Raw genomic sequence first — 27,313 nt, forward strand, 5'->3', positions numbered from 1 at the left:
GGGAGGGAGACAAACCATAAGTGACTCTTAATCTCACAAAACAAACTGAGAGTTGTTGGGGGGAGGGGTCTTGGGAGAAGGGGGGTGGGGTTATGGACATTGGGGGTTGTGCTTTGGTGAGTGCTGTGGGGTGTGTGGACCTGGTGATTCACACACCTGGACCCCTGGGGATAAAAATATATGTTTATAAAAAAAATTTAAAAAAAATTCTTGCACCATTTTTTTCCAATTTGGTGGCTTCATGAGGCTTTTGGTTCTAACAACTGCCACCTATAACTTTTCTTTGGTGGATTCTTTCTCAGACTATGGAACATTTACACTTGCACATGACCTCACCACTCAACAATAACTGACAGTTGCTGAGTTTGAAAGCCCAGCTCCCCAGCTTCAGATCAGGATAATCCTGAGGAGTACTAACATTCCACATATCCCAGGATACCCTCTTGCAGAACATGGCCTGTTGTCCAGCCCCCTCATCTGTCCCCTCAACTGTCCTACGTCTGCTATGATCCTATCAGTTGCCCATGGAACAGTTCCTTAACGAATCACATGCACGCGAAGTCATAATCTCAGGATCTGCTTTAGGCAATCCAACCTCTTGGAATTTTAAGTGGTTTTGACAAATTTGACATTTTTAAGGCTTTTGACAAATTTCCTTCAACAAAAGTTGATAAATTTGTATTTCTTTCAATAAGATGAATTATTCTTTCTCCTCATTCTCACTAACATTAGAGAAGTATGAATATATATTAATCTTTCCTAAATGAAAAAATAAATATGGCATTTCACTGTTTTTATAGTTCATTATTTGATCGCTAGTAAAACTGAACATAATTTGCAAATTTTTACTCCCATATATGGTGACACTTCCACATATCACATGAATCCATTCCACACAAGTAGTCACATACTTACTGTTAATAACCAAGTGGTGAGAAGCTCACTATCTTTGGGGTTAGTTAAATTCAGTAAGCAAATCTTACTATTATCTTTCCCTCCCTATAAATGGGAAATTATGGAAAATTAGCTGTTATACTGAATTCTGACAGTAACACATAAGTAATTTAATCTGTCTTTCACATAATGACTCCTCAAATATGTGGAGAAACTTAAGACCACTTTCCTGAACTTCTCTGTTTCATCCCCTCAAGTTCTATTTCTTCCTAAATTCTTCAGTTGTTCCTCACAAGATATGGTTAGGATTCAATTAACATGTCTTCTAGATCTGGCCAGTCACATTCTAAAAAAAAATGCTGCTTCAGGCACCTGGTGGCTCAATAAGTTAAGAATCTGCCTTCAGCTCAGGTCATGATCCCAGGATCCTGGGATCAAGCCTAGGTATTGGGCTCCCTGATCAGGGTAGCCTGCTTCTCCCTCTCCCCCTACCTGCTAATCACCTTGCGTATGTATCCACTCGCTCTCTCTCTGTTAAATAAACAAATAAAATCTTAAAAAATAAAAATGAATGCTCTTTCAAGAAGTCAAAGTAAAAGAGTAAAGGACATTTTTCTCTAATATCAAGAAAAATCATTTCCTAAATAAATTGCCAAGATATTGTCTTTGAAATATCTTACTTAAAAAAACTCAGATTTTTCTAGATTGTTTTTCTGTGTCCTGTAAATCCAGATATTGTTTCCATTCCCACTATTTGGACAATTAGTATATTCTTCTGATTTTATTATAAATGCTTAAGATGGGCATTCAATTTAGAAACATAATTCCACTTAGCAATAATGTCCAAAACAGCCTTATTGCAGATGAAATCATACTAAGTATCCTAAGATTAATAGGTCACAGAGAATTTTGGGGTAATCAATAACAAAGTAAAGTTTAGTTCTATGTATTTTTTTTTCATAAAACTATTATCTATGAGCAGATTTATTTTTTCAACAGTATAACATACATATAAGAGTCGACTAAGCATTTTTTATTCATATTTTTTATATATATGTCTTCAATTATTTATAGGTGTTTTTGCTCATGATCTCACTTAAAAACAACAAAAAAAAAATACTTCAGACCCAGAATAGCCAACTCCATTTTGAAGAAGAATAAAATCAGAGGACAGCCACCACCTGACTTCAGGATTTACTGTGAGGCTACAATAGTCAAGATGGTGTGGTACTGGTGAGACACAAGACAAAAAAAAAAAAAAAAACTGGACTAGAAAAGTGGGCCCAGAAAATAACTCTTATAAATACAGTCAACTGACCTTTGATATGGATTAAACACAGTACAGTAGAGCAAAAATGATCTCTTCAACAACTGGTACTAGAACAACTAGACATCCACATACAAAAGAACAACAAGAACAATAACAACACAAATCTAGACACAAATTTAATACCTTTTGCAAAAACTAACCTAAAATGGGTCAAAAATCTAAGTGTAAAAAAATATAAAACTATAAAACCTATAGCAGATAATTAAGGGGAAAACCTAGATGATCTTGGGTATGGCAATGGCTTTTTCAATACAACTAAAATACTACCAAATAGCATCTAATGCTACAGAGGAACTGTTCATGAAAGAAAGAGTCCATGTGACAAATGTCAATGTTGTCTTAATTTAAGAAACTGTCAGGCCACCCTAGCCTTCAGCAATCTACTACCTTTATTATTCAGCAATCATCAGCATCAAGGCAAGACCCTCCCTGCCAGCAAAAAGATTATGATCTGCTGAAAGCTAAGAGGATAGTTAACACTTTTTAGCAATAAAGTCTTTTTAATTAAGCTATGTACACTGTTTGAGACAAAATGATGTACACTAAATGGACTATAGTATATTGTAAACACAACTTTTATATATATTAGGAAACCAAAAAAATTATTTGACTCACTTACTACAATATTTGCTTTATTGTAGTGGTTGGGAACTGAATCCACAATCTTTCTGAGGTACGCCTGTACAAAGGAGTATGATGCCTGGATCTTACAGTAGGAGTATGTTTAGTTTTGTAAGAAACTGCTAAACGGTTTCCCAGAGTGGCTGTATCATTCTGAGAACTGTTTGTGAAGTAACCACTTGAGCTAAAGCTGACCCAGCTGTATCATTCTGCATTCCCACCAGCAATGGATAAGAGTTTCTGTTCTTCCACATCATTGTGAGCATTTGGTGTTGTCAGTCTTCTAGATTTTTGGCCATTCCAGTAGATATTTACTGGTAGCTCTTGTTGTTTTAATTTGTATTTTCCTGATGACATATGATGTGGAAATCTTCTCATAGGCCCATCTCCCACCTGTATATCTTCTTTGGTAAGGTGACTGCTAGGGTCTTCGGCTTATTTTTTAACCAGGTTGTTCATTTTCTTACTAATCAGTTTTAAAAGGTATTTATATATTTGGATAGTAGTCCTTTACTGATGTGTCTTTTGCACGTATTTTCTCCCAACTCATCATTTCTCTTCTCATTCTGTTGACTCTGTCTTTCACAAAGCACAAGTTCTAAATCTTATTGAAATCCAGTTTATCAATTTTTTAAAATGGATTATACCCTACTGCTGCTTTTATCAACTAAATTTAGGTAATATTCTAAATTCTTTGCTGTCATTTCAACAATCTTCAGAGCATTTTCACCAGTAGACTCCATCTCAAGAAACTACTTTCTTAGCTCACCTGTAAGAAGATATTCCTCATCCATTAAAGTTTTCATGAGATTGCAGCAATTCAGTCACATCTTCAGTCACCTCTTTTATTTTTTAATTCCAAGTAGTTAACATACAGCACAATATTAGTTTCAGATATAGAATTTAGTGATTCATCACTTACATATAACACTGGTACTCATCACAAGTGCTCTAAATCCCCATCACCTATTTAACCTGCCCCCTACCCCCATCGACCTCCCTTACTGTACCCAACAGTTGTTCTCTATAGTTATGAGTCTGTTTCTTGGTTTGCCTTTCTTTTCTACCCCTCATGTTCATTTGTTTTGTTTCTTAAATTCCACCTGAGTGAAATGATATGGTATTTGTTCTTCTCTGGCTGACTTATTTCACTTAACATAATACTCGAGCTTCATCCATGTCACTACAAATGGGAAAATTCCATTCTTTTTTAATGGGTGAGTATGTATATACACAAATACTTGTAAGTATGTGAGAGATTTTATATATATATATATATATATATATATATATATATATATAATCTCCCACATCTTCTTTATCCATTCATCAGTTGATGGACAATTGGGCTCTCCACTTCTAATTCTAGTTTTCTTCCTATTTCCAACATTTCTGCAGTTACTTCCTCCACTGAAGTCTTGAACTCTTCAAAATCACCCATGAGGGTTGGAATCAATGTCTTCCAAAATCCTGTTAATGTTGACATTTTGACCTCTTTCCATTAATGATGAATATTCTTAATGGCATCTAGAATATTGAATCCTTTCCAGAAAGTTTTCAATTTACTTTGCCCAGATCCATCACCGGAATCACCATCTATGGCAGCTATAAATTTATGAAATGTAGTTCTTAAATAATAAGGCTTGAAACTCAAAATTACTCCTTGATCCATGGGCTACAGAATGGATGATGTGTTAGCTGGCATGAAAACATTAATCTCCTATATCTCCATCAAAGCTCTTAGATCACCAGGTACACTGTCAATGAGCAGTAATATTTTGAAAGGAATCTTCTTTCACTGTGCACAAGATCTCAACAGTGGGCTTAAAATATTTAATAAGTCGTGTTGTAAACAAATGTGCTGTCACCAGGCTTAGCTGTTTCATACATAGAGTAGGGTAGAGTAGATATAGCGTAATTCTTAAAAGACCCTAAGATTTTCAGAATGGTAAATGAGCACTGGCTTCAACCTAAAGTCACCAGCTGCACTAGTTGCTAACAAGAGCATTAGACTGTACTTGGAAATTTTGAAGCCGGGCATTGACTTCTCCTCTCCAACTATGAAAGCCCCAGATTACATCTTCTTCCAATCAAAGGCAGTTTTGTCTACATTGAAAATCTGTTGTTTAGTGTAGCCATTCCCATTATCCTAGCTAGATCTCTTAGATAACTTGCAGCAGCTTCTACATCAGCACTTGCTCCTTCACTTTGCACTTTTAAGTTAGAGAGATGGCTTCTTTCCTTAAACCTCATTAATCCATCTGCTAACTTCCCGCTTTTCTTCTGTAGCTTCCTCACCTCTCTCAGCCTTCACAGACTCAAAGAGAGTTAGCGCCTTGGTCTGGATTTGGCTTTGGCTTAAGTGAATGTTGTGGCTGGCGTGGTCTTCTATTCTGACTACTATAATTTTCTCCGTATCAGTAGTAAAGCCATTTTACTTTCTTATCATTCCTGTGTTCACTAGAGGAGCACTTTTCCTTTCCTTCAATAACATCTCCTTTGTATTCAACATCTGGCTAACTGGTGCAAGAGGTCTAAGTTTCAGGTTACCTCAGCTTTCAACATGTCTTCCTCACTAAGCTTAATCATGTCTAGCTTCTGATTTAAAATGAGAGATGTGTGACACTTCCCTTTCACTTGAACACTTACAGGCCATTGTAGGATTAGTACTTGGCCCAATTTTTATATCATTGTATCTCAGGGAATAGAGAGGCCCATTGGAGAGGAAGAGAAATGGGGAAAGACTGATCAATGAAACAGAGCACACACCTTTATCAATTAAGGCTGCTCTCTTCCATGGGTGGGCTCGTGGCATCACAAAACAATTACAACAGTAAAATCAAAGATCACCAAACATGATCACCATAACAAATATAATAATAATAATAATAATAATAATGTTTGAAGTATTATGAAAATTAGAAAAATGTGACACAAAGACATTAAGTGAGCAAATGCCGTTGGAAAAATGGTGATGATAGAGTTGCTGGATGCAACACTACCACAAACCAACCTGTGAAAAACACAGGATCTGTGAATCCCAATTAAATGAAGTGCAGTAAAATGAGCCACGCTTGCATTTACCCAAAGTAGCTGACAACTGAGATCTACACAGAAACCTGCACAAGGATGTTTACGGCAGCTTTATTCATAGTTGCCACAGTGTCCTTCAGTATTCCTTAATGCTAAAAAGGAAGAAGTTTTCAAGCCATGAAAAGGTATGGAAGAACCTTAAAAATATATTTCTAAGTGAAATAAGGCCATCTGAAGAGGCTACATATTGTATGATTCCAACTATATGACATTTTGGGAAAAGAAAAAAACAAAACTATGGAGACTGCAAAAAACTCAGTTGTTGCCAGGGTTTGGGGGGAGGGAGGAATGAATAAAGGAACACAGAGAATTTTTAGGACAATGAAAATATTCTGTATGACTGTATTCTGTATGATGACCTACTAGTGGTAGATACGAGTCACTAACATTGATGCAAACCCATATGTCACAGCAACATGAATTAGAACACCAAAGGTGAAACCTAATCCAAACTATGGACTTTGGGTGATAATAATGTGTCAATGCAGGTTCATCAACTGTAACAAATGTACCCTCTGATGGGGATGTTGATAAAGGGAGAGGCCGTGAATACATGGGGATACAAGATATATGAGAAATCTCTATATCTTCTGCTCAATTTTGCTACAAACCTAAAACTGTTGTAAAAAAAAAAAAAAAGTATTCATTTAAATTTTTTTTCAGATGACCTTGCAATGGAAGAGATACAATAGGCCCAACTGACCTGTTCTCAGATCTAACATGTGCTCAGGTCCCTCTCTTGCATATGTTCTATCTGTGAACATCTCTATGGGGCATCTGATGTTTCTAAGAAGTAAAACAAATGTAGCATATTTTAGTTCTTCACACACACACAAAGAATGTATTTACACACATGTGGTTTATTTTATGAATATTAAATATGGTTTCTAACTGACCCACACAACAGAGGCCTCATTACTATAAGTATTAGAAGTCCTCTACCACTCTATGCAAGGCAGAAGTTCTTTACAAACCCTGAGTAGAGTAATTTTCATGACCTTCCAAGACTGACATTCCCCAGTATCCTTCAGGAACAAAATAATGCTCAATAATTCCACAGAATATAATTTTGGTGTTTGCTTTCTGCAAGAAAAACCCCTGGCAAATAGCACAGTCCTGGAAGGTTGCTGTACAGGAGACCAGCTATAGGTCAAGGATGTTTTCCATACAGTAAATTGCAGATTAGAGAGAATGGATTTTGGGCTTAGGACTCTTTGAACATATGTATTGGAGAAAAACTGAGAAGACTATGGTGGTGTAGTCCTGTTTGTTAGCAGAAACATGTAACACAGCTGCAATGAGGGGATGCTCTCTGACAACATTCAGACTCAGGGTTTTCTCTTTCACAAAGTGGCCCTTTCCTTCTGTTGTCATCTCTTCCCTCGTGTTCTTTGGTGCCATGGTCATCTTTAATGGTATCATCTTTCTTCCTCTTCTAGTGTCATTGTTCTTCTATGTTCTCTCTCCATTGTTCTCCAATGTTCTCCTATTCCCAAGGATCTATTTCTTAATGCTCTCTTCCTTTTCCATTTGGATCTTATGTATCATTTGGTCTACTGACATTTCTTTCCTCCACCACTTGTCCTATCTTTAAGCTAACTTACAATGACACAAACTATATCTCCTTCATCTTTTAAAAATACTTAGTTCTAAAGTTCATTCAAGCATTCACAAAGCACCTACCAAGTTCCAGGCAGTGTCCTGGGTGTCAGGAACACAAGAGTCTTGGAAATTCAAAATAGTTCCAGGCCAGTGTTATAATTAATAGATATAGTAGTTTTTGTAGAACTGGTAGTCTTTTGTAGAACAAAAGACTAAGAAATTTGAAAAAGATTACATGAATGATCTGTGAAAGGCTTCCCAAAGATAGAAATTGGGCTAGGTCTGGAAGGATAAATAATAATTTTCTAAAGAATAGGAATAGGTAACATTTACTGTGTGCAAAGACAAAACATATACGCATTAAGGAAAAGAGCATCACAAAGAAGAATAGACTTGTACCATTTGTATATTAGAGGCTTTGACTAAAATTAGGGCTGAGGAAAAAAAAAAAAAAGGTTGTGGCTGGATGGTAAAGATTACCGCTTTATTATGAGTTGGATCATAAAATGTAAGTAATGGAAAACCACCTAAGAAGTTTAAGCAAAACAGCACATGATCAGATTCGTGTTCTAGAAATATAACTGTCAAGTACACATAAGGTAGATTGGATAGACAGTGAAATCAGCAGAAAAAAAATCATGAAAAGTTTCTTGGAATATCTCAGGTAGAGGAAAATGAAGGCCTAAAGTAAGGCAGTGAGAGCTAAGACTGAAAGAAAGAGGAACGTATAATACAATTTAAGTATCACGATACAAATAGGGACTTTTATGGTTTCTGGCCTGGGCTCTTTAGGCGGATAGTGAAAGGATCCATTACAATAGAAATACAGGAACAGTGTGACAATTGGAAGTATAATGAGTTTAATTTTAGATGCACTGAATCTGGGATGCCTTTGGGTGTTCATATCTAGGAAATAGTTGGAAAGAGGTCTGAATGCTCAGGAGAGAGTTTGGGGCTAGAAATAGAGATTTGTGAGTCACTGCCACATCCGGTAAACAGTATATAAATCATGGGAATAGATTAAATTACCCAAGGAACATATATAACAAGGATCAGTGTGAAAAATGGGACGTGGGGGAAAGCATATATTTAGGAGGTGGGAGGAAGACCTAAGAAAGGAGACAAGGAGAGAGTCAGAGCCTGGAGCAAAACCATATGAGTGGGACGGTTGAGATGAGAACTTATGTCATGAAAGTCAAAATTGGCTAACAGTGTGAAATCCAGAAGAGAGTCAGAGTGGACTAAGGACAGAGACCAAATCTTTGAATGTGACCAGCACCTAATTGTTGGCTTCCTTGCTCAGTATTTAGTAACTTTCCAGCTAAAGCCAGAAAGAAGTGTAGTAAGGAGGGAAGACTAATCCTTAAAAAAAAATTTATATGAGAAAAGAGAAAAAGAAAGGACCTCAGAAAGTATATGAGGAAGTACCAGAGGACAATCCCTTTCTATCCTTTGGTAGCTTCGGATGAGAACAGTGATGATGATGACTGTTCCTGATTGTTTTTGGAATGGAAGAAGCGTATGGGCTCAGGGTATGAATTTTCTATGAAGCAATAGATTTAAGATGTGGGAGAAAATGAGAGATAAACATGAAACTAGGCCGCAGGCAGGGAGAAACAGGAAGAAATGATCTTTTAATGCATCATTTCTGAAAAATGAAGAAAAATGCACTAAGAGTGGATGAGTTGCTAACAAATTCATAAGTATGTAGGTTAGAAATAGAGTATGAGACCTAAAAGCCTCAACACTACCAGTGCTAAAATATGCAATAATAACCAACACTAACATGTTTCCTACGATATGGCAAGTGCTATTTTAAGTGCTTTTGTACTAACATTAACTCATTTAACCCTTACATTATCTCTTTAAAATGGGTGGCATTGTCATCCCCATTTTACAGATCAAAAAATAGAGGTAAAGAAAGACAAATTACTTAACCAGTGTCATAAAATAAATCACAGAGCACAGGCTCGAACCCAGTCTATATGGTGAGAACCTGTTCCAAATCTCTGTGCTACAATACTGCTCGAAACAAGAAAGTATCAAGTGGGAAGAGGTGGAGATCAATAAGGGGATTTGGAAAAAAAATAAATAAATGTCATGGGAAATTATTTGGCACAGACTTAAAAAACCAATAAAATAAACGAGAGCAAAATAGATTAAAGACTTAATAAGACCTGAAACCATAAAACTCTTAGAAGAAAACATAGAAGGAAAGCTCCTTGATATTGGTCTTGGCAATGATTTCATGCATATGACGCCAAAAGCACAAGAAACAAAAACAAAAATAAGCAAATGGGACTATATCAAACTGAAAAGCTTCTACGGAGCCAAGGTAAAAAACCAACAGATTGAAAAGTCAATAAAAAGCGTGGGAGAGAATACTTGCAAACCATGTATCCTCCTGGGGGTTAATATCCTAAGTCTATAAAGAACCACAACTCAATAAGGGGAGGGGGTGGGGGGGAAACTGATTGAAAAAATGGACTTGCATAGGCATTTCTCCAAGGAAGACACACAAATGGCCAACAGGAATATGAAAAAGTATTCTACATACTAGCCATCAGGGTAACACAAATCAAAACCACAATGAGATATCACAACACACCTGTCTGCATGAGTATTATCAAAAACAAATAAAAACGTAAGTGTTGTCAATCATGTCAAGAAATTGGAAGCTTTGTGTACTGTTGGTGGAATTGAGAAATGGTATATCCACTATGGAAAACCATATGGAAGTTCTTAAAAAAATTAAAGATAAAGAACTACTAAATGACCCAGCAATCTCACTTTTGGGTATATATATCCACAATAATTAAAACTTGGATCTCAAAGAAATGCTGACTTTCCTACACTCATTGCAGCACTATTCACAACAGGCAAAAAGGAGAAACAACCTAAATGTCAACTGACAAATGAATAGATAAAGAAATACACACATGTACATACATACACACACAGCAGAATACTATTTATTCTTTAAAAAGAAGAAACTTCTGCAATATGCAACAACCTGGATGAAATGAACTTTGAGGACCCTGTAAAAGAAAGAAGCCAGTTGCGGAAAGACAAGAACTGCCTAGTTCCATTTATATGTAAGGTATCTAAATTAGTCAAATTCACAGAATCAAAGAGTGAAAGTGGCTGCCAGGGGCTGAGTGGAGGAGTAAATAATTGCTAATTCATGGGCATAAAGTGACAGGTAAACAAGAAAAGCTCTAGACATCTACTGTACAACACTGTACCTTGAGTCTACAATAATATAAGTACGTTTAAAAATTCAAGAAGGCACATCTCATTTTATGTTCTGACCACAATAAAATAAAATTTAAAAAAAAAAAGGATAAAAGTAACTAAGGAAATATGTCTCAGAACTAAGAAAAGAGAGGAGCAGCACTGAGGCTTGGCCACAGATGATGACCATGGATTTGCTGTGGAGCCCACCTGCATCACTGCCCACTATTTCTTCAGAAGTGGCCATCACATGGGCACAAGAAAGAAGAAGGTAGAGAAAACACTGGCACGTGCTGGGATTGTGCTGAAAAGGTGAGGCACGGACGCAGGGGAGGTAATGGACGTGAGGAAGACAGTGAGTCACCAATTCAACTGGATCACCAGACAGAGGGTCAACAGGGAGTAGGGAAGGAAGAAAAAGCAGAAGCTGTATGAAACAGTGAGGTTATCCACCTAGAGACAGGTCTTGAAGAAAAGCCTGAAAAGCTGTAGACGCACATGATAAAAGCTGCAAAGAAGGAAAGCTGTAATCAGAGCTAGAAGCTGCTCTACGTAAGGATTTTGAAGGTAAGCAAAATCTAGTGTTGCTAGTTCTACAGTAACTGAAGATTGCCCCAGTGCTCCATGATGGAATTCCAACTGTTTCCGTAATGTTCTATAACTGCAGCAATGGATTCCAGGTGTAGGACAAGGTCAAGTGTATTGTTCTAGGGTTGAGGAACTAAGTATAGTATACTAAGAAAGTAAAGTAATACTGGAGAAGTTGACATCGGCACTGAAGTGGTGGTGAGTGTTCATGAGAGACATTCAACCATGACGCTCAGGCAGAGTAGAGAGAAAATGAATTTGGGAGAGTTCTGATGGCCTGAAATTAACCTGGAATTAGAATAAGGATTTTACCTGAAGGTGAAAAAAAGACAATTTCATCTTATCAAAGTCTTCCTGTGTTTGCTTTCTTTGTCCAGATGGACCATAATCCCCTTTAAGGACAGAAACCTATGCACCGTTTGGTTTTTCCAAATCCTATTATAATTCTGAGGATGTTGTGTAAGTACTAGGTAAATACTTGCTGGGCTGAACTCATCGCTCACTTTACCTCTAAGAGGCTCCTTAGAAAAAGATCCTTTAGGCATCAACTTTTCTTGTAAATCAGAAAGGAGACTGAGAAGGGACCTGACTCGGGAAAAAAAAGAAAAAAAAAAAGAGTAAGATGCAAAACCAGATGATGAGTGTCTTGAGACAATCACCAATTATCTCTTTTTTGCTACATACATCACCAACTTTTTCTTTGGATCCATCCAGTAATTAACATAGCATTAAAAAGCATTAATTTTGATACTGGACTTACAAAGGCAAGAATCTGTGTGAGGGTGTGTTTGTTTGTGTGTATTGCTATTATTTTGAACTTGGAAGATCAGGACAATTAAACAAACTATTAACCCCCGTCTCAAGAGTTACACAAAAAAAAAAAAAAAAAAAGAAGAAGAAAGAAAAAAGGAATTTTCCAACACACATACTTAAATGTTTATCTGGCACCACTGCTAAACACAACTCATCAGTTCATACTCTTTGGAGACAGAGAGGAAAAAAAAAGTGAGATTAAATGAATGAAAGGAAGAGAGATGATTTCTAATCCAGAGAAGAAATGTATTAAAACCAGCTCTAATCATCACCCTTGGGGGGGGGGGACAGAAAAAAAACCCTAAATCAGTATCAAAAGAAACAACCAATAGAATAAAACACCCCCTTTGAGAACACACTGTTAAGAACAGGCTCCTCATACATAAAACGCATATTTATTTTCATAAAGCAACACCAGTATTTTTCTCCCTTCCGCTCTCCCCTTAAATCTCTTTCTCAAAAGATAAGACTTTAAGGAGACCAATATCCCCTCAGAATTGTTGCCCTTTGAGGCTCAGAAAGTTTGAGAAAGCTGAAATAAAATGGAAAGTCAATGATCCCCTGCTAGCCAGTCAGCAGCAGAATTCTATGATTTTGATGGGAAGGAATTCGTTATAAGAAATGTCACCAGAATATTTTTGTAAAGCAAAATGATTATGGTGAAGTTTAAATAATTGAAGTTCATTCTTATGACACACTCTGCTGTTTGTCCCCTGCGGGGTGTTTCTTCCTGACTGTTGTGTCTACTACATAGTCAGCCAAGTCACTAGGTGTGATAAAGCATTAAAGTTAGAAACATTCCATCATACCACTTGTTTCAAAATGTTTTTCTAAATCATGGTTTAAAGTAACAGCAAATAACATCTATAAGTACATTCTATTGACAATCCATTTTCATCTAAATTGTCTCAGTTGACCTAGTTTCTCCCAAATAGTGTTCCGGTACAAACCAGAATACTAGGTTAAGTGGTCCAGTCTGAGGTAATTCAAATTAAAATTCACAGGAAAAAAAAATTAAAATTATCACATTTACTGATGGTACTATTTTATAACAGTTTGCTTCATGTAAACAATAAAAGCCTTGGTTATTACCTTCAATTTTTATGCTGATCTTTTGAATTTGTATGCCAACATAATATGTGCTGTGTCTCGTAAAGCAATATAAACACACTTCAGGAGAAGAGGAAATGGGAGATAAAACAGCACCTTACTAAAATTTAGCCCTTATGCTCAGAGCAAAACAAAATGGTGAAATTCACTATTCAGAAAGAGTGGCTTTCATCTGAAATCACCAAAAATTAAGGCAAAGTATTTTTTTATATATCAGAAAGTTTAGATAATATTTCATTTTCCATTTTACTTTTAAATAATTTACAGGTTTTCCCCTCATCTGATAAGTTTTTAAAAAGCAAACTACCAATATTGCACAGCAATAATGTTTACTGTAGCAACAGTTATCATAAGTGCCAGATAAACAGGTCTCTATCAGCTACAGGAAAGCTCTTATCCTGAAAGAGCAAATAAAATGTAGGATTTTTTTAAAGGACAAAAGCATAAGTTTTCAAATATGAGTAGGATGTACTTATGGAAACACCTCAAACTGAGAAAATGACAGAAAGAATAAAGGAAGGATATTCTGTCATCCAGTCGTTCCTCTGACACACAAAGATTTCCGTATCAATTAAACATTTTATATTAAGCGCCTCCCTGTCAGTTAGAAAATACTCAATGGTTTCTGAAAATCTGAAGACACTCAGGATGTTAAGCCATAATAGATTTTCATCATATTTGAAGAAACAAGGACAGCAGCGGATGATGAACTGTTTTAAAATACAGCAATCTTTGCATTCCCTGAGAAGTACTACAAAAACTTGGCAATAGGGGTGCCTGGGTGGCTCAGTGGGTTAAAGCTTCTGCTTTCGGGGGCACCTGGGTGGCTCAGTGGGTTAAAGCCTCGGGTCATGATCCCAGGGTCCTGGTCTCTGCTCAGCAGGGAGCCCGCTTCCCCCTCTCTCTTTCTCAGCCTGCATCTCTGCCTACTTGTGATCTCAAATAAATAAATAAAATCTTTAAAAAAAAAGGGGGGGGGATACCTGGGGGGCTCAGTTGGTTGGATGACTGCCTTCGGCTCAGGCCATGATCCCGGAGTCCCAGGATCGAGTCCCGCATCGGGCTCCCAGCTCCACGAGGAGTCTGCTTCTCCCTCTGACCTTCTCCTCGCTCATGCTCTTACTCATTCTCTCTCTCAAATAAATGAATAAAATCTTTAAAACAAACAAACAAACTTGTCAATAAAAAAACAAGTCCTTTCTCTCTCTCTCTCTCTCTCTCTCTCCTTCTCTCTCTCTCGCCCATGCACGCACACACACACACACTGCAGAATACAGGCCAGCACGGTGTGATGAAGTCAACAATGTTTCCAGGAAACAAAGTTCACAAGCCTCCTCAAAGGAGAAGCGCCAGCAAGTATAACTAATGAAACTTAATTTAATTAGATTTAAAGAAACCTTTACCTTTTCATTCCTTTGCTATCAAACTGAAAAGAAATACTAGAGCTCGGGATCTGGCAATACAGAGTAACAGGTGACAGGGCTGGGATGGAATTCAAGCAGCTAAGTACTCAGATAGCCTAGTAACAATTACAGAAAGCAAAGTCTAATCTGTAGAGAGAAAACTTCTTGTGATTTGTGTATACCTATAAGAGGAAGTTCTAAGCCCTGCTCTCTAATTAAATTCTGAAGACTGACACATTTTTGTTCTTACCAAGATCAGCCCTCCAATCCTTAGAAGATAGAAGATGCCTGCAGCTCAAAGAGACAGTAAACGTGGATTTAAGGCTTCCACAGGCATTGCTTAGTTTCCACTCCTTCCTGACACTTTTCAGGGTAAACTGGTATCTGAGAAAAAAAAAAAAAAATCTGGAAATTGTCACAGTAAGGCATCTTCTGTGATTCTAGATTGATTATTAATCAATAAGAGTGCTACTTAACATGGTTCACTTCTTTCCTTATGATACAGAGTCTAATTTCCAACTTTTCATCTGCTTGGCTAAGCTTAGTCTAGGGAAAATCTGCATGAAACACAGTTCTTCCCACTAATATGTCTCCTAAATGGCAGTGTGGGTAAACGAATTTCAGTAGGGAACAAAAAGGGACAGTTAGTGGGTACAATTCAGACCACTGAATTGAGTATACAAAGATTTAGGAAACAAAACACATACTTCTAATATAGAGGTCAATGGGTCTTGTGATGAAGAAAACAGCAATTATTTCACTTAAAATAAAAAAGATGAATAATTTTCTTTCAGGCTAAAATTATAGAACATATATTTTATTAGATGGAACTATGACTCTCTGATCAGCTTCCCAAACAATGATTCAGGCCCAGAACTACTTCCAGAGAATAACATTGGCTTGCTGAAGGCTTGGCTATGAACCCTGCTCAAATTCCTCCATTTTCAGGACAGAATGTCACTTCTCCCTGCTAATAGTTTAAAGTACAGAGACAGTAACACAGAACTAGGGATATTTCAAACCCACTGCTCACTGGTAATACCAATGACTAACATTTATTGAGCATTTACTATGCGATAGGCACATTGATAAACCTCTCTACCCACTGTCCATTTGACTTTCCCAAAATCTTATGAGGAAAGCATTCTTTTCTCTACTTATCATCCCTTCATTAATTTATTTGGCTATCAAAGACTAAAAGGTCTTATATCCCCTTGACTATATATGCTATTCTCTGTACTTCCCATATGGTTATTTACCATAGGTTAAGTACCAATATTGTTTTCCAATATTTTGTGTGTCAATCTTCACTCTACTGTTGCCTCAAGAGTCTTCAAGTCTTGTACAGAAAGTTCCATAAGTTCAGGGAACTCTACCTATTTTTTAAATGGATGGTACTTCCCATCTCTTTTCCTCTCTTTTTTTCTCACTACATTTGCTATACAATGACAAATAATTATATGTATTGTATAATTGTGTATATATATATATATACATATTACATATTTTTATTACATAAAATTTACATACCTATCACAGAGCATTTCTTTTTTCCATCCATAAGAGCCCATGCTTTTTCTTCAATTTCTGGGAAGGGTTATCAACTTCAAATTACTTGTAAAATATTTAGTTGCAAGACAACTAAGAATAACAAGAACTCAAGATACATTTTATGATACAAATAAATATAAAAGCACTAAAATAAATGCAAACATATCTTTAGCTAGGAAGCTTAACCTAAGGCTAAAGATTTGCTTTTAGAGGAATTTAGAGGTAAGTAGTAAAATTATAAAGGATGATGAATAAGATAATGAAGCCTTGCCCAAGTGAACTCTTATACTTAGAACATAAAAATAATATAGAAAAAAAGGAAAAGTGCTAAAAAGTTAAAAAAAAAAAAACCCCACCAAAAAAAAGGGAAAGCTTTATAAAAAAGAAAAACTATGAGCAATGAAAATAAGGGATAAAACACTGTTATGCAGTTAAAACACAGGAAACCTGCCAAAGGCTGAATAGGGGAATAAGATGCAATAAGCCAGACTCCAAAATTTAACACATCTGACCATAAGGCTGACAGCATTGACAATAATAAATAAGACAGGAGGCCAAGGTTTTAGGAGGTGACATTCTTGACAGAAAATAATCAGAAGAATGCTACATTCTTGACAGTTTGGTAATCTTTGAAAATTCATTACACAGCAGAGAAGCAGAGAAAGCAGTGATGTGCAGAGGGCTACGGGGTCCTCAGCACTCTTACACAGACAGCAAGCCAGCAAGTGGGCACACGAGATGCCTAAGGACCAAAAATCCCTACAGGAGCTCATTTCCCTCCAGGGGTTTGTGGCACTCTAAAACTGATGTTTCTGGTTTTGGATGAGTTTTAGGTCACAAATGTACTTAGATATAATATTTTCTGAGTCTCTTTTAGGGAAAGAGATCTAGAACGTAAGCTGAGAACCAGGATGGGAGAAGCTGATATGCTTAGCATAGAGTGCAAGCCAGATCAGGCAAATACACCCAACTGTGCAAGTACCTTCATTTCTGTACTAGGAATTAATAAGGTAGAAATCACTTCAGGGATGAATTTTCTCATTAAAATACCATTTGCAGTTGCCAGTCAGCTCTGAGATAGCTACATACTAAACCAATCCCACGTTCCATTTTTTATGTACTATAGTACCTTAACAATAAAGGCAAGTCTTACTTAATGGGGAAAGGCCAGAATTTTTGACATTAAACTCAGGAGTAAGAAAAGTATGATCACTAGTACCATGACCATTTATTTAACATTGAATTGGAAGTAGTATACAACTTAGTCAAGACAAAGGAATTGGAGACAGAATTAGAAACAAAGAGGCAATGGGCGCCTGGGTGGCTCAGTGGGTTAAGCCGCTGCCTTCGGCTCAGGTCATGATCTCAGGGTCCTGGGATCGAGTCCCGCATCGGGTTCTCTGCTCGGCAGGGAGCCTGCTTCCTTCTCTCTCTGCCTGCCTCTCTGCCTACTTGTGATCTCTCTCTCTCTGTCAAATAAATAAATAAATAAAATCTTAAAAAAAAAAAAAAAGAAAGAAACAAAGAGGCAAGATTATCTCTCATTGCAAATAAATACCTTGAAAACCATGAAAATCAATTTAAAAACTATGACAAACAATAAGAGATACCAGTGGAAGAGGAAATTCATAAACTGACATGCAGAAAATAAGAACTTTGATACACACAAACAAAAATACACTTAAACGATATATTAATCTAACAGAACAAAACACATAATAGTACCAGAAAGGAGAAACTATTTAGAAATGTGAAAAACTTACATGAGGAAAAATACTTAAACCCTCCTGAAAGCTCCAAAAACAGACTTAAAAAAATAGCAAGAAATGATAGATTTAAACAAATAGAAAGAAATGATATGTTCTTGGATAGGAAGATATATTATCATGACAGTGTAAAATCTTACTCATTTATTAATTTATTTTACTCTCCATGAAATACTACCAAGCTATTTTTCTTTTTCTGGAACTTGATAATTTTATGAATACAGAATTTGTCCACATATAGACGAGTCAAAGAAGCAGAAAAAATGTCCAGAAACTAGATTCAAGTACAAATAAAAATCTATACACTTCTACACTTTGTTTTTCTTTTTTTTATCTCATTAATATAACCTAAATTTGAACAAAATAGGAATCAGTGAAACCGACTGAAAGACATTGAATATATAAAACCCATGAACTCATGATGATGCTCACAGAGAAAGACAGTAATAACAAAGAAATAATTCACTCCCATTAAAATATCACTGGAAATTTCAGAGAAACTAACTCCTTCCCCTAAAAGTTATCAATTCTGTGGCACCTGGGTCACTCAGTTAGTCAAGTATCTGATTCTTGATTTTAGCTTAGGTCATGATCTCAGGGTCATGAGAACGAGCTCCCTCATCGGGCACTGCACTGGGTGTGGGGCCTGCTTAAGATTCTCTCTCTGACTCTGTTGGCCCCTCCACCACTCTCTCTCAAAAAATAAATAAATAAAATAATAAATAAATAATGTTAAGAATTCCAATTTTTTTCTATAAACTCTACCATGGGGTAACCAGCTGGCTCTATTACATGAAGTAAAAGGAGGAGGATTAGAATATATAGCTGTTTGGTAACAACTATTTAAACATCTGGCTCAGGAAAAGGAAAATGGACAAAACCTTTAGATGAAAAGTTGGTGGTAACTTTATGAGGGAGGATTAACAGTTGCCAGAATTTGAACCCAATGTCAGTCTGAAGTTGGGTCCCTCCTAAAGTGACACAAAGTTCAACAGCCCATGAGGTATTCCATCAAAGCAACAAACTTGAAATCAGATCAAGTTTTACCAGCTAATTTCCAGCCTATAGGCATGATGAAGGATCAAGGATCAAGTCACACAACAAAATGAAGGGGAAAAAAGTAAGACATTTTTAGTTTCTTCTACCAGTCAATGCAATAGAATAATAAGTAGGAAAGAGTCTGATCTTGACTAAAAGAAGGGTAAGGAAAATATGTACATTTAAAACTTTTCAAGGTCATTAGCAATTAGGAAAAGGAAATTAAAACTACATGAGATACGACTCTATCCTTTAGGAATGGTTAGATAACAAAAACAATACTGAAAATAACAAGTACTAATAAAGACCTGAAGCAACCAGAATTCTCATATCCTGCTCTCAAAATGCAAAATGGTGTGGCCACTCTGGAAAACAGTGTGCAGGTCTACATAAAGCTAAATATACAATTACCACATGACCCACCAGACCTAGGTAAATACTATTAGACATTTAGCCAAAAGAAATATTTCCACACAAAAACGTATATGTGGATGTTTATATCCAACTTACTCATATTCACCCAAAACAACCCAAATGACAAAACATTCCAAAACGTCCATCACCCTAAGACTAGAACAAACTGTGGCAACATCCATTTGATAGAATAATGTTCAACAATGAAAAAGGAGCAAACTACTGATAAAAGGAAAAATTCAGAGAATTTCAAAATAATTACACTACGGGAAAGAAGCTATATGATATTCTGGAAAAGAAAAATAAAAACCTATCGGAACAACAATAGCAAAAATAAGTTGCAACAATCTAGGGTCATGGGGAGGGACGGAACAGACTAAAAGAACTCTGACAGAAAGTGTTGATTATGGTGATGGTTACACAGCTGTATACATTTGCCAATATCCATAAGACTTTTCCCTTGAAAGAAGTAAAATTGGTTACATGTAAATTATAACTCAATAAACTGACTTTAAAAAGAGAAAGTGGGGGGCACCTGGGTGGCTCAGTGGGTTAAAGCCTCTGTCTTCATCTCCGGTCATGGCCTCAGGTTCCTGGGATGCCACACTGTGGCATATAGTTGTGAAATGATATGCTTTAAAGTATTTAGAAGTATTAAAGTATTCAGAAAAAACGAAGACAAAAAAGGAGAGGCAAAGTTTGTATAATTCTAGCACCTCGGCCAAGGATGCGCCAGTTAATTATAAAAAAGGGAACCAGCTAGTCATACAAACAGCTATTTTGTTTATCCTTGAAAAAAATGTTTATAATTAAAAATTAAAATAACGGGCGCCTGGGTGGCTCGGTGGGTTAAGCCACTGCCTTCGGCTCAGGTCGTGATCTCGGGGTCCTGGGATGGAGCCCCGCATCAGGCTCTTTGCTCAGCGGGGAGCCTGCTTCCCTCTCTCTCTCTCGGCCTGCCTCTCTCCGTCTACTTGTGATTTCTCTCTTTAAAAAAAAAACAAACATTAAAATAACAATAGCAAACATTGATTATCTTGTGCCTAGTAATGTTTTAAGCACCTTAGACGGTAACACATTTAATGTTCATCACAAAACTAAAATTAGAATCCCCATTTTTAAACATAAAAAAACTGAGGCATTCTACAGTTTTAAAAATTTCCCAATATCAAGTAGCCAGTAAGAGCTCAGTAGACTTAAACTACACTCTTGAACACTCCTAATTCTTAATATAGATTACAAGGTTTGCTTATAATCTATGTTATTTCTCTTAATGCAGTTATCACGTTAACACATTCAGCTATATTTCTTCATTTCCATGGTTTTTTTTTTAATCTCTTAATTTCACACCAAAGTAGAGACTCCACATTGTCTGTGATTCTCTAAATTACAGCAACAGGACTAGTTATATTATGAAAGCAATAGAATGTAAAAATTAATTTAGCATATACTTTGGAATAAGATAACAAATCCATTTGAACTACCAAATGTCTTTTTGGGTTTTGTTTTTTTTTTTTATATTTACCAAGAGAATGACTTAGTAAATGATAAAATTGATTACTCCACTGGTTCCTTTTCATTTTCACACATATACCTTCAATTCCATTTGTTCATCTGCCTTCACGTCCTACTACTGATAATGAAGAGGTGTACTGCATAACAAAACTATCCTGAACAGGCTCATGAATATTTATGAAGGTGTTTTTGTATAGAAATAGCTAATTACTATCAGGTGAAAATATGGGCAATGGCAAAGAACTTTTCAGCCTGTGGACTTTCATTTCTCCCTGTCCTTTTTATCCTTGGGGAAAATTATAAACTCCCAACCTTGGCAAAATCAAACTCATAGCAGAGACCAATGTTTCTTTTTTTGTATGTGTCTTTACCAACTGGAAGTTAGAAATAACCAGAGGCTGTACATGCAGTCCTTATTGGAGGTAGAGCTCCAAGAGTAATATTTAACAACAAGATCATGGAGGGATTTAATCTGCACATGGAAGTTCAGCCGTGACGCTTCCATCTAGGGAATAAGGTGAGGTGATCCTAACAGCAGTTTGCTCTTCGGGGTGACAGTACAGAAGCTAACCACCTAATGTTTTTAAAAAGTAAGTGATACACAGCTCCTTTTGGACAGAAAAGGAAACATAGTGGTAAAACCACATCAACTCAAAACTATAAATGAATTTTGATTTGAATCAAGAGTTCTGATTTTTCCTCATAATTATATACCAGGTAATAATTTGTCAATATTACGCCTACCACAGGAAATATATTCTAGGAGAAAGATTAGTTAGTTGAGACTACACAGGTCAGCCAATACTTGGTTCTTCTTCAGAAAAGAAAAAAAGTGATGTATTTGAGAACCAGTTGCCTTCAAAAATTGTATTATATTTCTCTTTTGTATCCATGATCATTTAAAAAGGGGGAAAATCAGATATCCTTTGTATCAGTTTTCTATCACTACTATAACGGATTACCACAAATTTATAGGATTAAGCAACACAAATTTATGACCTTAAAGTATGGTGGGTCAGAAGTCCATCATGAGTCTCAACAGACAAAAATCAAGGTGTCAGCAGAGCTGCATCCTTCGTACAGGCTCTAGAATCCATTTCTTTGCTTATGTGGGTTGTTGCTCAAATTCAGTTCCTAGAGGTTGCAGGAACTGCATTTTCTTGTTGGCTGACAGCCAAAGGCCATTCCCAGGTTTTAGAGCCTGCTGAATTCCTTGACTCTTGGCCCCTTTCCTCCATTTTTAAAGCCAGAACCATCAGGTAGAATTCTTTTTCACACTGCATTTCTTTGATCCTTCTTCTGTCATTACATCTCTCTCTCTCTCTCTCTCAGAGGACAACAAGGAAAGGTTCTCTACTTGCAAGGACTCATGGCATTTGATTGGGCCTAACCATATTATCCAAGATTATCTTCCCAGTTCATTATCCCTGGCCCTAATCACTTCTACAAAGCCCCCTGTATCACGGAGGAGAATATATTCACAGGTGCTGGGAGTTGGACTGCGGACACCTTTGAGATAGTTACTCTGCCTACCACCCTATGATCCTAAAACATCAGAATTTGAATTAAATTTCTGCTGTCTCAGTATGAATTTTCAGATATCCTTTCCTTGGCTGCATTCATTAATGGTAACTGGTAATACCAAGAGCAGGCAATGAAATAGTGGAGCCAATTTTAACCACTGAATTTTTCCAAACCTTTTCCCACTGAGGACCATAAAGAAGCTATTAACCAACTTGCATTACTTAACAAAGTACTTCTCTTTAAAAAGTATTCAGGGGCATAGCTGACTGCTCAATGCCAAACTTCTGATCACCATAAAATCCTAAGTGTCAGCATGTTGCAATTGCAAAATTCCGTGCAAACACACGGAGAGCTGTTGCTTTAAGCTGACCCTCAGAAGTGTACGCTACATAATGGTACAACCACCACTAGCTTTCTTGAAACACTGAAATTATTGCCAAATTCATGGCCTGCAAAGAGGATCTTGAATGGTACGGAAGATATTTCACAGCTGCCAGTGTTCAATCCCTCTGGCATCCTTGCAAATCAAAACATCAGTTTCTAAATGTATTCCTTCTATGAGAGTAACAACAGCCAACAATTAAATTAGGTGTGAGCTCCTAAAATTAACAGCACTGGGAAATCGCCAAAGTGGTTATACATAAAATCCCACTATTGTGGTAGTATTTTTGTTCATCATCAGAGTTGGGAGGGTGAAACTACTTTCAGTTCTGCGTATTTTTTGTCACTTGCATGTCTTTCAGTTAGCACTACATCCCACCTCTCTTTTTACTTTTTCAACATCCATTTCTTTAAGGATTCCTGGGAGCCAGGCATGGTTCTTGATACTGGAATTTGTAAGGTCAAAGATAAAACAAAGATATTCTCATGAGTATCTAGAAAAAAAGGGGACAGAAGAGCCAATGGATTTCTGAAATTTCTCAATCTTTGACATCCTCAACAACATGGGTTTCCATATCTATATTAGGAGATGGGGTTGCCACAATGAATGGGCCTCTCTTAAGCCAAGGTCCGAGTCAGACCCACTTGCCTTTCCTGGACTAGCAGCAAATTCTGTAGTAATACTTGAGAACAGAGCTTTTGCTATGATATTTTCTATTTCCAGTGTCAGATGGTTCACAAGCTTATGGTAACTTTATTCAGAAAAAATATTCTTCCTTTGTGGTGAAAAACAGCCAAAGATTGGGTAAAACCACTGTTTTCCTGACTTCAACCCAAACAAACAGGTTTCTTTTTTTTTTTTTTTAAGATTTTATTTATGTATTTGACAGATAAAGTTCACAAGTAGGCAGAGAGGCAGACAGAGAGAGAGGAGGAAGCAGGCTCCCTGCTGAGCAGAGAGCCCGATGCAGGGCTCGATCCCAGGACCCTAGGATCATGACCTGAGCAGAAGGCAGAGACTTTGATCCACTTAGCCACCCAGGCGCCCCAAAACAAACAGGTTTCTAATGTAAAAACTGAGGCACGACAAATATTTAATTTGAGCAACAGAGGAGGAGTGAGGAATGATTATATTAAACCATCCCACTGGTGGAAGAGTTCAGATCTGGCACAAGCTCTGTAAGCACCTTCACACACGGGAGTAAATCTTTGATGAGATCCTGAAAAGGTAGCAAACTTCTGTGGCCAAGAAGGAGATCCAGAGGCTCAACACAGACAGCATTAGAACATATTGGCTTACAAGTTGGCCTGGTACCAGATTACAACATGAAGAACATGCTAAAAAGAAAATTTAAAAAGACTAAAAGGAAAGAAGATTTGATGCATCAGGTGGGAAGATTAAATACATTACTTACCTAGAAAGATATTAAGCTTTAATATAAATTGGCAATTTAAAACAAAACATGCTGACCAGAGACTATTACATAGGCCAGAGTAGAACACAGAACCCGGGAGAAGACTTGTGCTATGTGGTAAGTCATGCCGGGCAGAGCTGGGAGAAGACAGGTGACAGATGCTACTGGGTCAGCTGGTTTTCCCAAGAATAAAAAACAAAATTAGATTCCTACCTGACCCATACATAAAAAGTACATTCTAGATGAATGTTAGACCTGAATGTAAAATGAAATTTTTTAACCTTTTTTTAAATTTTTAAACTTTAAGAAAAAAATATAGGTGAATATTTTTTCTGCCTAAGTTAGAAAAGAATCCCTACACAAGACTCCCTCTCACAAAAAAAAAAACAAACCCACAAAATCTAAGCTAAAACAATGATAAATCAACTGTCTTAAAAGTCTTAGTGTCAAAAGACCCCACAAAAAAGAAAATGGCAGACTATACACTGAGGAAAAAAAAAAAAATTGAACTTTATATAACAAAGGAATGCTATCTTGAAGATATAATGAAATTCCACATATTAATTAGAAAAAGATAAATGGTACCAATAGAAAAAAAAAAGGTCAAAATATCTAAGCAAGAAATTTATAAATAAAAATAAGTAATGAAATAGTGGTTTTTAGCTACGGAACTAATGAGATGTTGCTATTTTTTTTAAAACATTTTATTTATTTATTTGACAGACAGAAATCACAAGTAGGCAGAGAGGCAGGCAGAGAGAGAGGAAGAAGCAGACTAACCACCAAGCAGAGCCCAATTCGGGGCTCAATTCCAGGACCCTGGGATCAGGACCTGAGCAGAATGCAGAGGTTTTAACCCACTGAGCCACCCAGGCACCCCTGAGATGTTGCTATTGTTAGGTATCTTTCCTTCATTTATAGTTCCCATTCAGATGTCTGTACCTACTATTCCTCATAAAGATTTCCACATGGTAGCGACACACACCTCAGTGACTATTCTTTACTGAAGCCACTGTCAACACTAATATGTTTCAGCTTTGTTTAAATAATCTGTTTAAACATTTTTCACTTATATTTACAAATGAATTCATAAGAAGTTATTATTTACATTAAAGTATGAGGCAAGAAGGATACAATATTACCTTCCTGAGCATAGGGACTGAATTAAACTTAGACTCCCTCATTTTTAGAACAGCAAATATATTCAGCTCAGAGTCCTTATGTGAAGAAAACTGTCATCAAGACGTGCAAACTGCCAGCACTTTGGTAGCACCTTAAAACACTACTTACTTTTACACACCTGACCTAGCTGGGTTTTTTAAAAATCATGGGGGAAAAAAGTCAATGTCATTTGAAAGCATCAAACTAATTATTTAAAAAAATTTTTAGGTTATCTGTAATAAGTTACTTAGAACGGATAAAAGTGATTCTCCCACTAATCAAAACATTTCATAATTTGTTTTATTTTTTGTAATTTCTTCAATCTTAAAATAATTTGTAATAATTTTCCTCCATCTTGAAAGGGCAAATGTCACTTTCTTTCCAGGATCTCCTCCTAGCATTGCAAAATGACCAAAAATAACATTTCTAAATTAAAACTACATTTTTGTCTCCTCTGAATCAATACTTTAATGAAGCCTTGCTAAACAGGCATATTTTTTAAATTCCTAGATGTATTTTGATGCAATTAAATACCTTTTAATGTAATATTAGAACATTTTATCTGAAAAAATAAGTAAATTAAACTAAAAATACATCATTTCTTCAAATAATGCAGAAAACATTACACATTTGAAACTACTCGAGGGTTGGTGGTAAGCAACAATCCCACAATGAAGTCCAATTATAAGAATTTCCAGGTGACCATCATATTTTTTTTAAGATTTTATTTATTTATTTGAGAGAGAGAGAATATGAGAAGGGGGAGGGTCAGAGGGAGAAGCAGACTCCCTGCCAAGCAGGGAGCCCGAAGCGGGACTGGATCCCAGGACTCCAGGATCATGACCTGAGCCGAAGGCAGTCCCTTAACCAACTGAGCCACCCAGGCACCCTGACCATCATATCTTAAATGCTATCTAAAACACATGCCTTAAGCAAGTGAACTATGGTTCTCATATGAACATCTTAAACTGAGCTGCACTAAGATCATAGAGGAAAATAATGAACTCATACAAGCTTAAAAAAAGCTTCAAATATAAAACTTCCATGAAGAACATGGCTGCAAACTTCTACATTCACATTTTCAGTAACTTAAGTAAAATGAGCTTAAGTTAAAGTGGAAGTTGCACTTTAATAGCTTTTAGCAGGCATTTCTTTCCTAAATGATGCATAATCCAGTAACTCCCTTTGAGAGAACACAGACATCACTGACTTCCTTCATTTATGAATGAAATACTATCATTTATTTTAAGAGCAAGTTTATAATACATACGGCTTTTTATTTGAACTCTATAAATAACTGACCTACTTATTTACAACAGGCTCAATACCCAGTGCAGTTGGGTTTAAGCATAAGAGAAAACCAAACACTAAAAATGAATAATGTCATCCATCAATGATCATGGCACACCCTATAAATTTTATTTCAGATATGCTAATACCGGTCTTACGAACAACACATAAACATATGGGCCTCGACTCACAAAGTGATGAGACTTTTGCTTTGGACCCTTCACGTGGAATCAAACTAAAACAGAAAGTATAACCTTCCTGAATAATGTAAAAAGTCATGCTGGTGCTTTTTCTAAGTTGACATATAAATAACCAGTAGAAAGCACCGATACTTAGTATGTTGAGGTTTGAAACTTGTATACACCACTACACCAACATAAAACACCACCCAAAACAAAATATAAAACGGAGAAAATGTCCATACCCCAAAAAGCCCCCCTTCACCCTTTTCTAATAATAAGTTCTTCTCCTTTCCTCCAAGGAAAGGTGGTTGATTTTATTTTTTTTAACAAAGCAAATAGAACTGGACATTTAAATACTTTCATCCACAATTTATTGCACTGATATTGC

General features: G+C 36.5%; 1 protein-coding gene across 7 annotated transcripts in view; it reads right to left on the reverse strand.

The window, feature by feature from the left end:
* Positions 1-27,313, reverse strand: part of CTNNA2 (catenin alpha 2) — a 1,132,931-nt gene that overhangs the window by 1,043,775 nt on the left and 61,843 nt on the right. For 2 of the 7 annotated variants that reach the window (XM_059405719.1, XM_059405718.1), the window contains exon 1: positions 14,269-14,362. The exons of 2 other annotated variants lie outside the window; for them this stretch is intronic. In XM_059405719.1, coding sequence (XP_059261702.1) covers positions 14,269-14,344 — 76 coding nt within the window. In that variant the 5' untranslated portion in view covers positions 14,345-14,362. Of the gene's footprint in view, positions 1-14,268; positions 14,364-14,938; positions 15,073-27,313 lie in introns of those variants that run through there. 3 more of the 7 variants (XM_059405717.1, XM_059405714.1, XM_059405720.1) reach the window with 3 other exon arrangements.

Source organism: Mustela nigripes, chromosome 7 (assembly GCF_022355385.1).
Source record: "Mustela nigripes isolate SB6536 chromosome 7, MUSNIG.SB6536, whole genome shotgun sequence".
NCBI lineage: Eukaryota > Metazoa > Chordata > Mammalia > Carnivora > Mustelidae > Mustela > Mustela nigripes.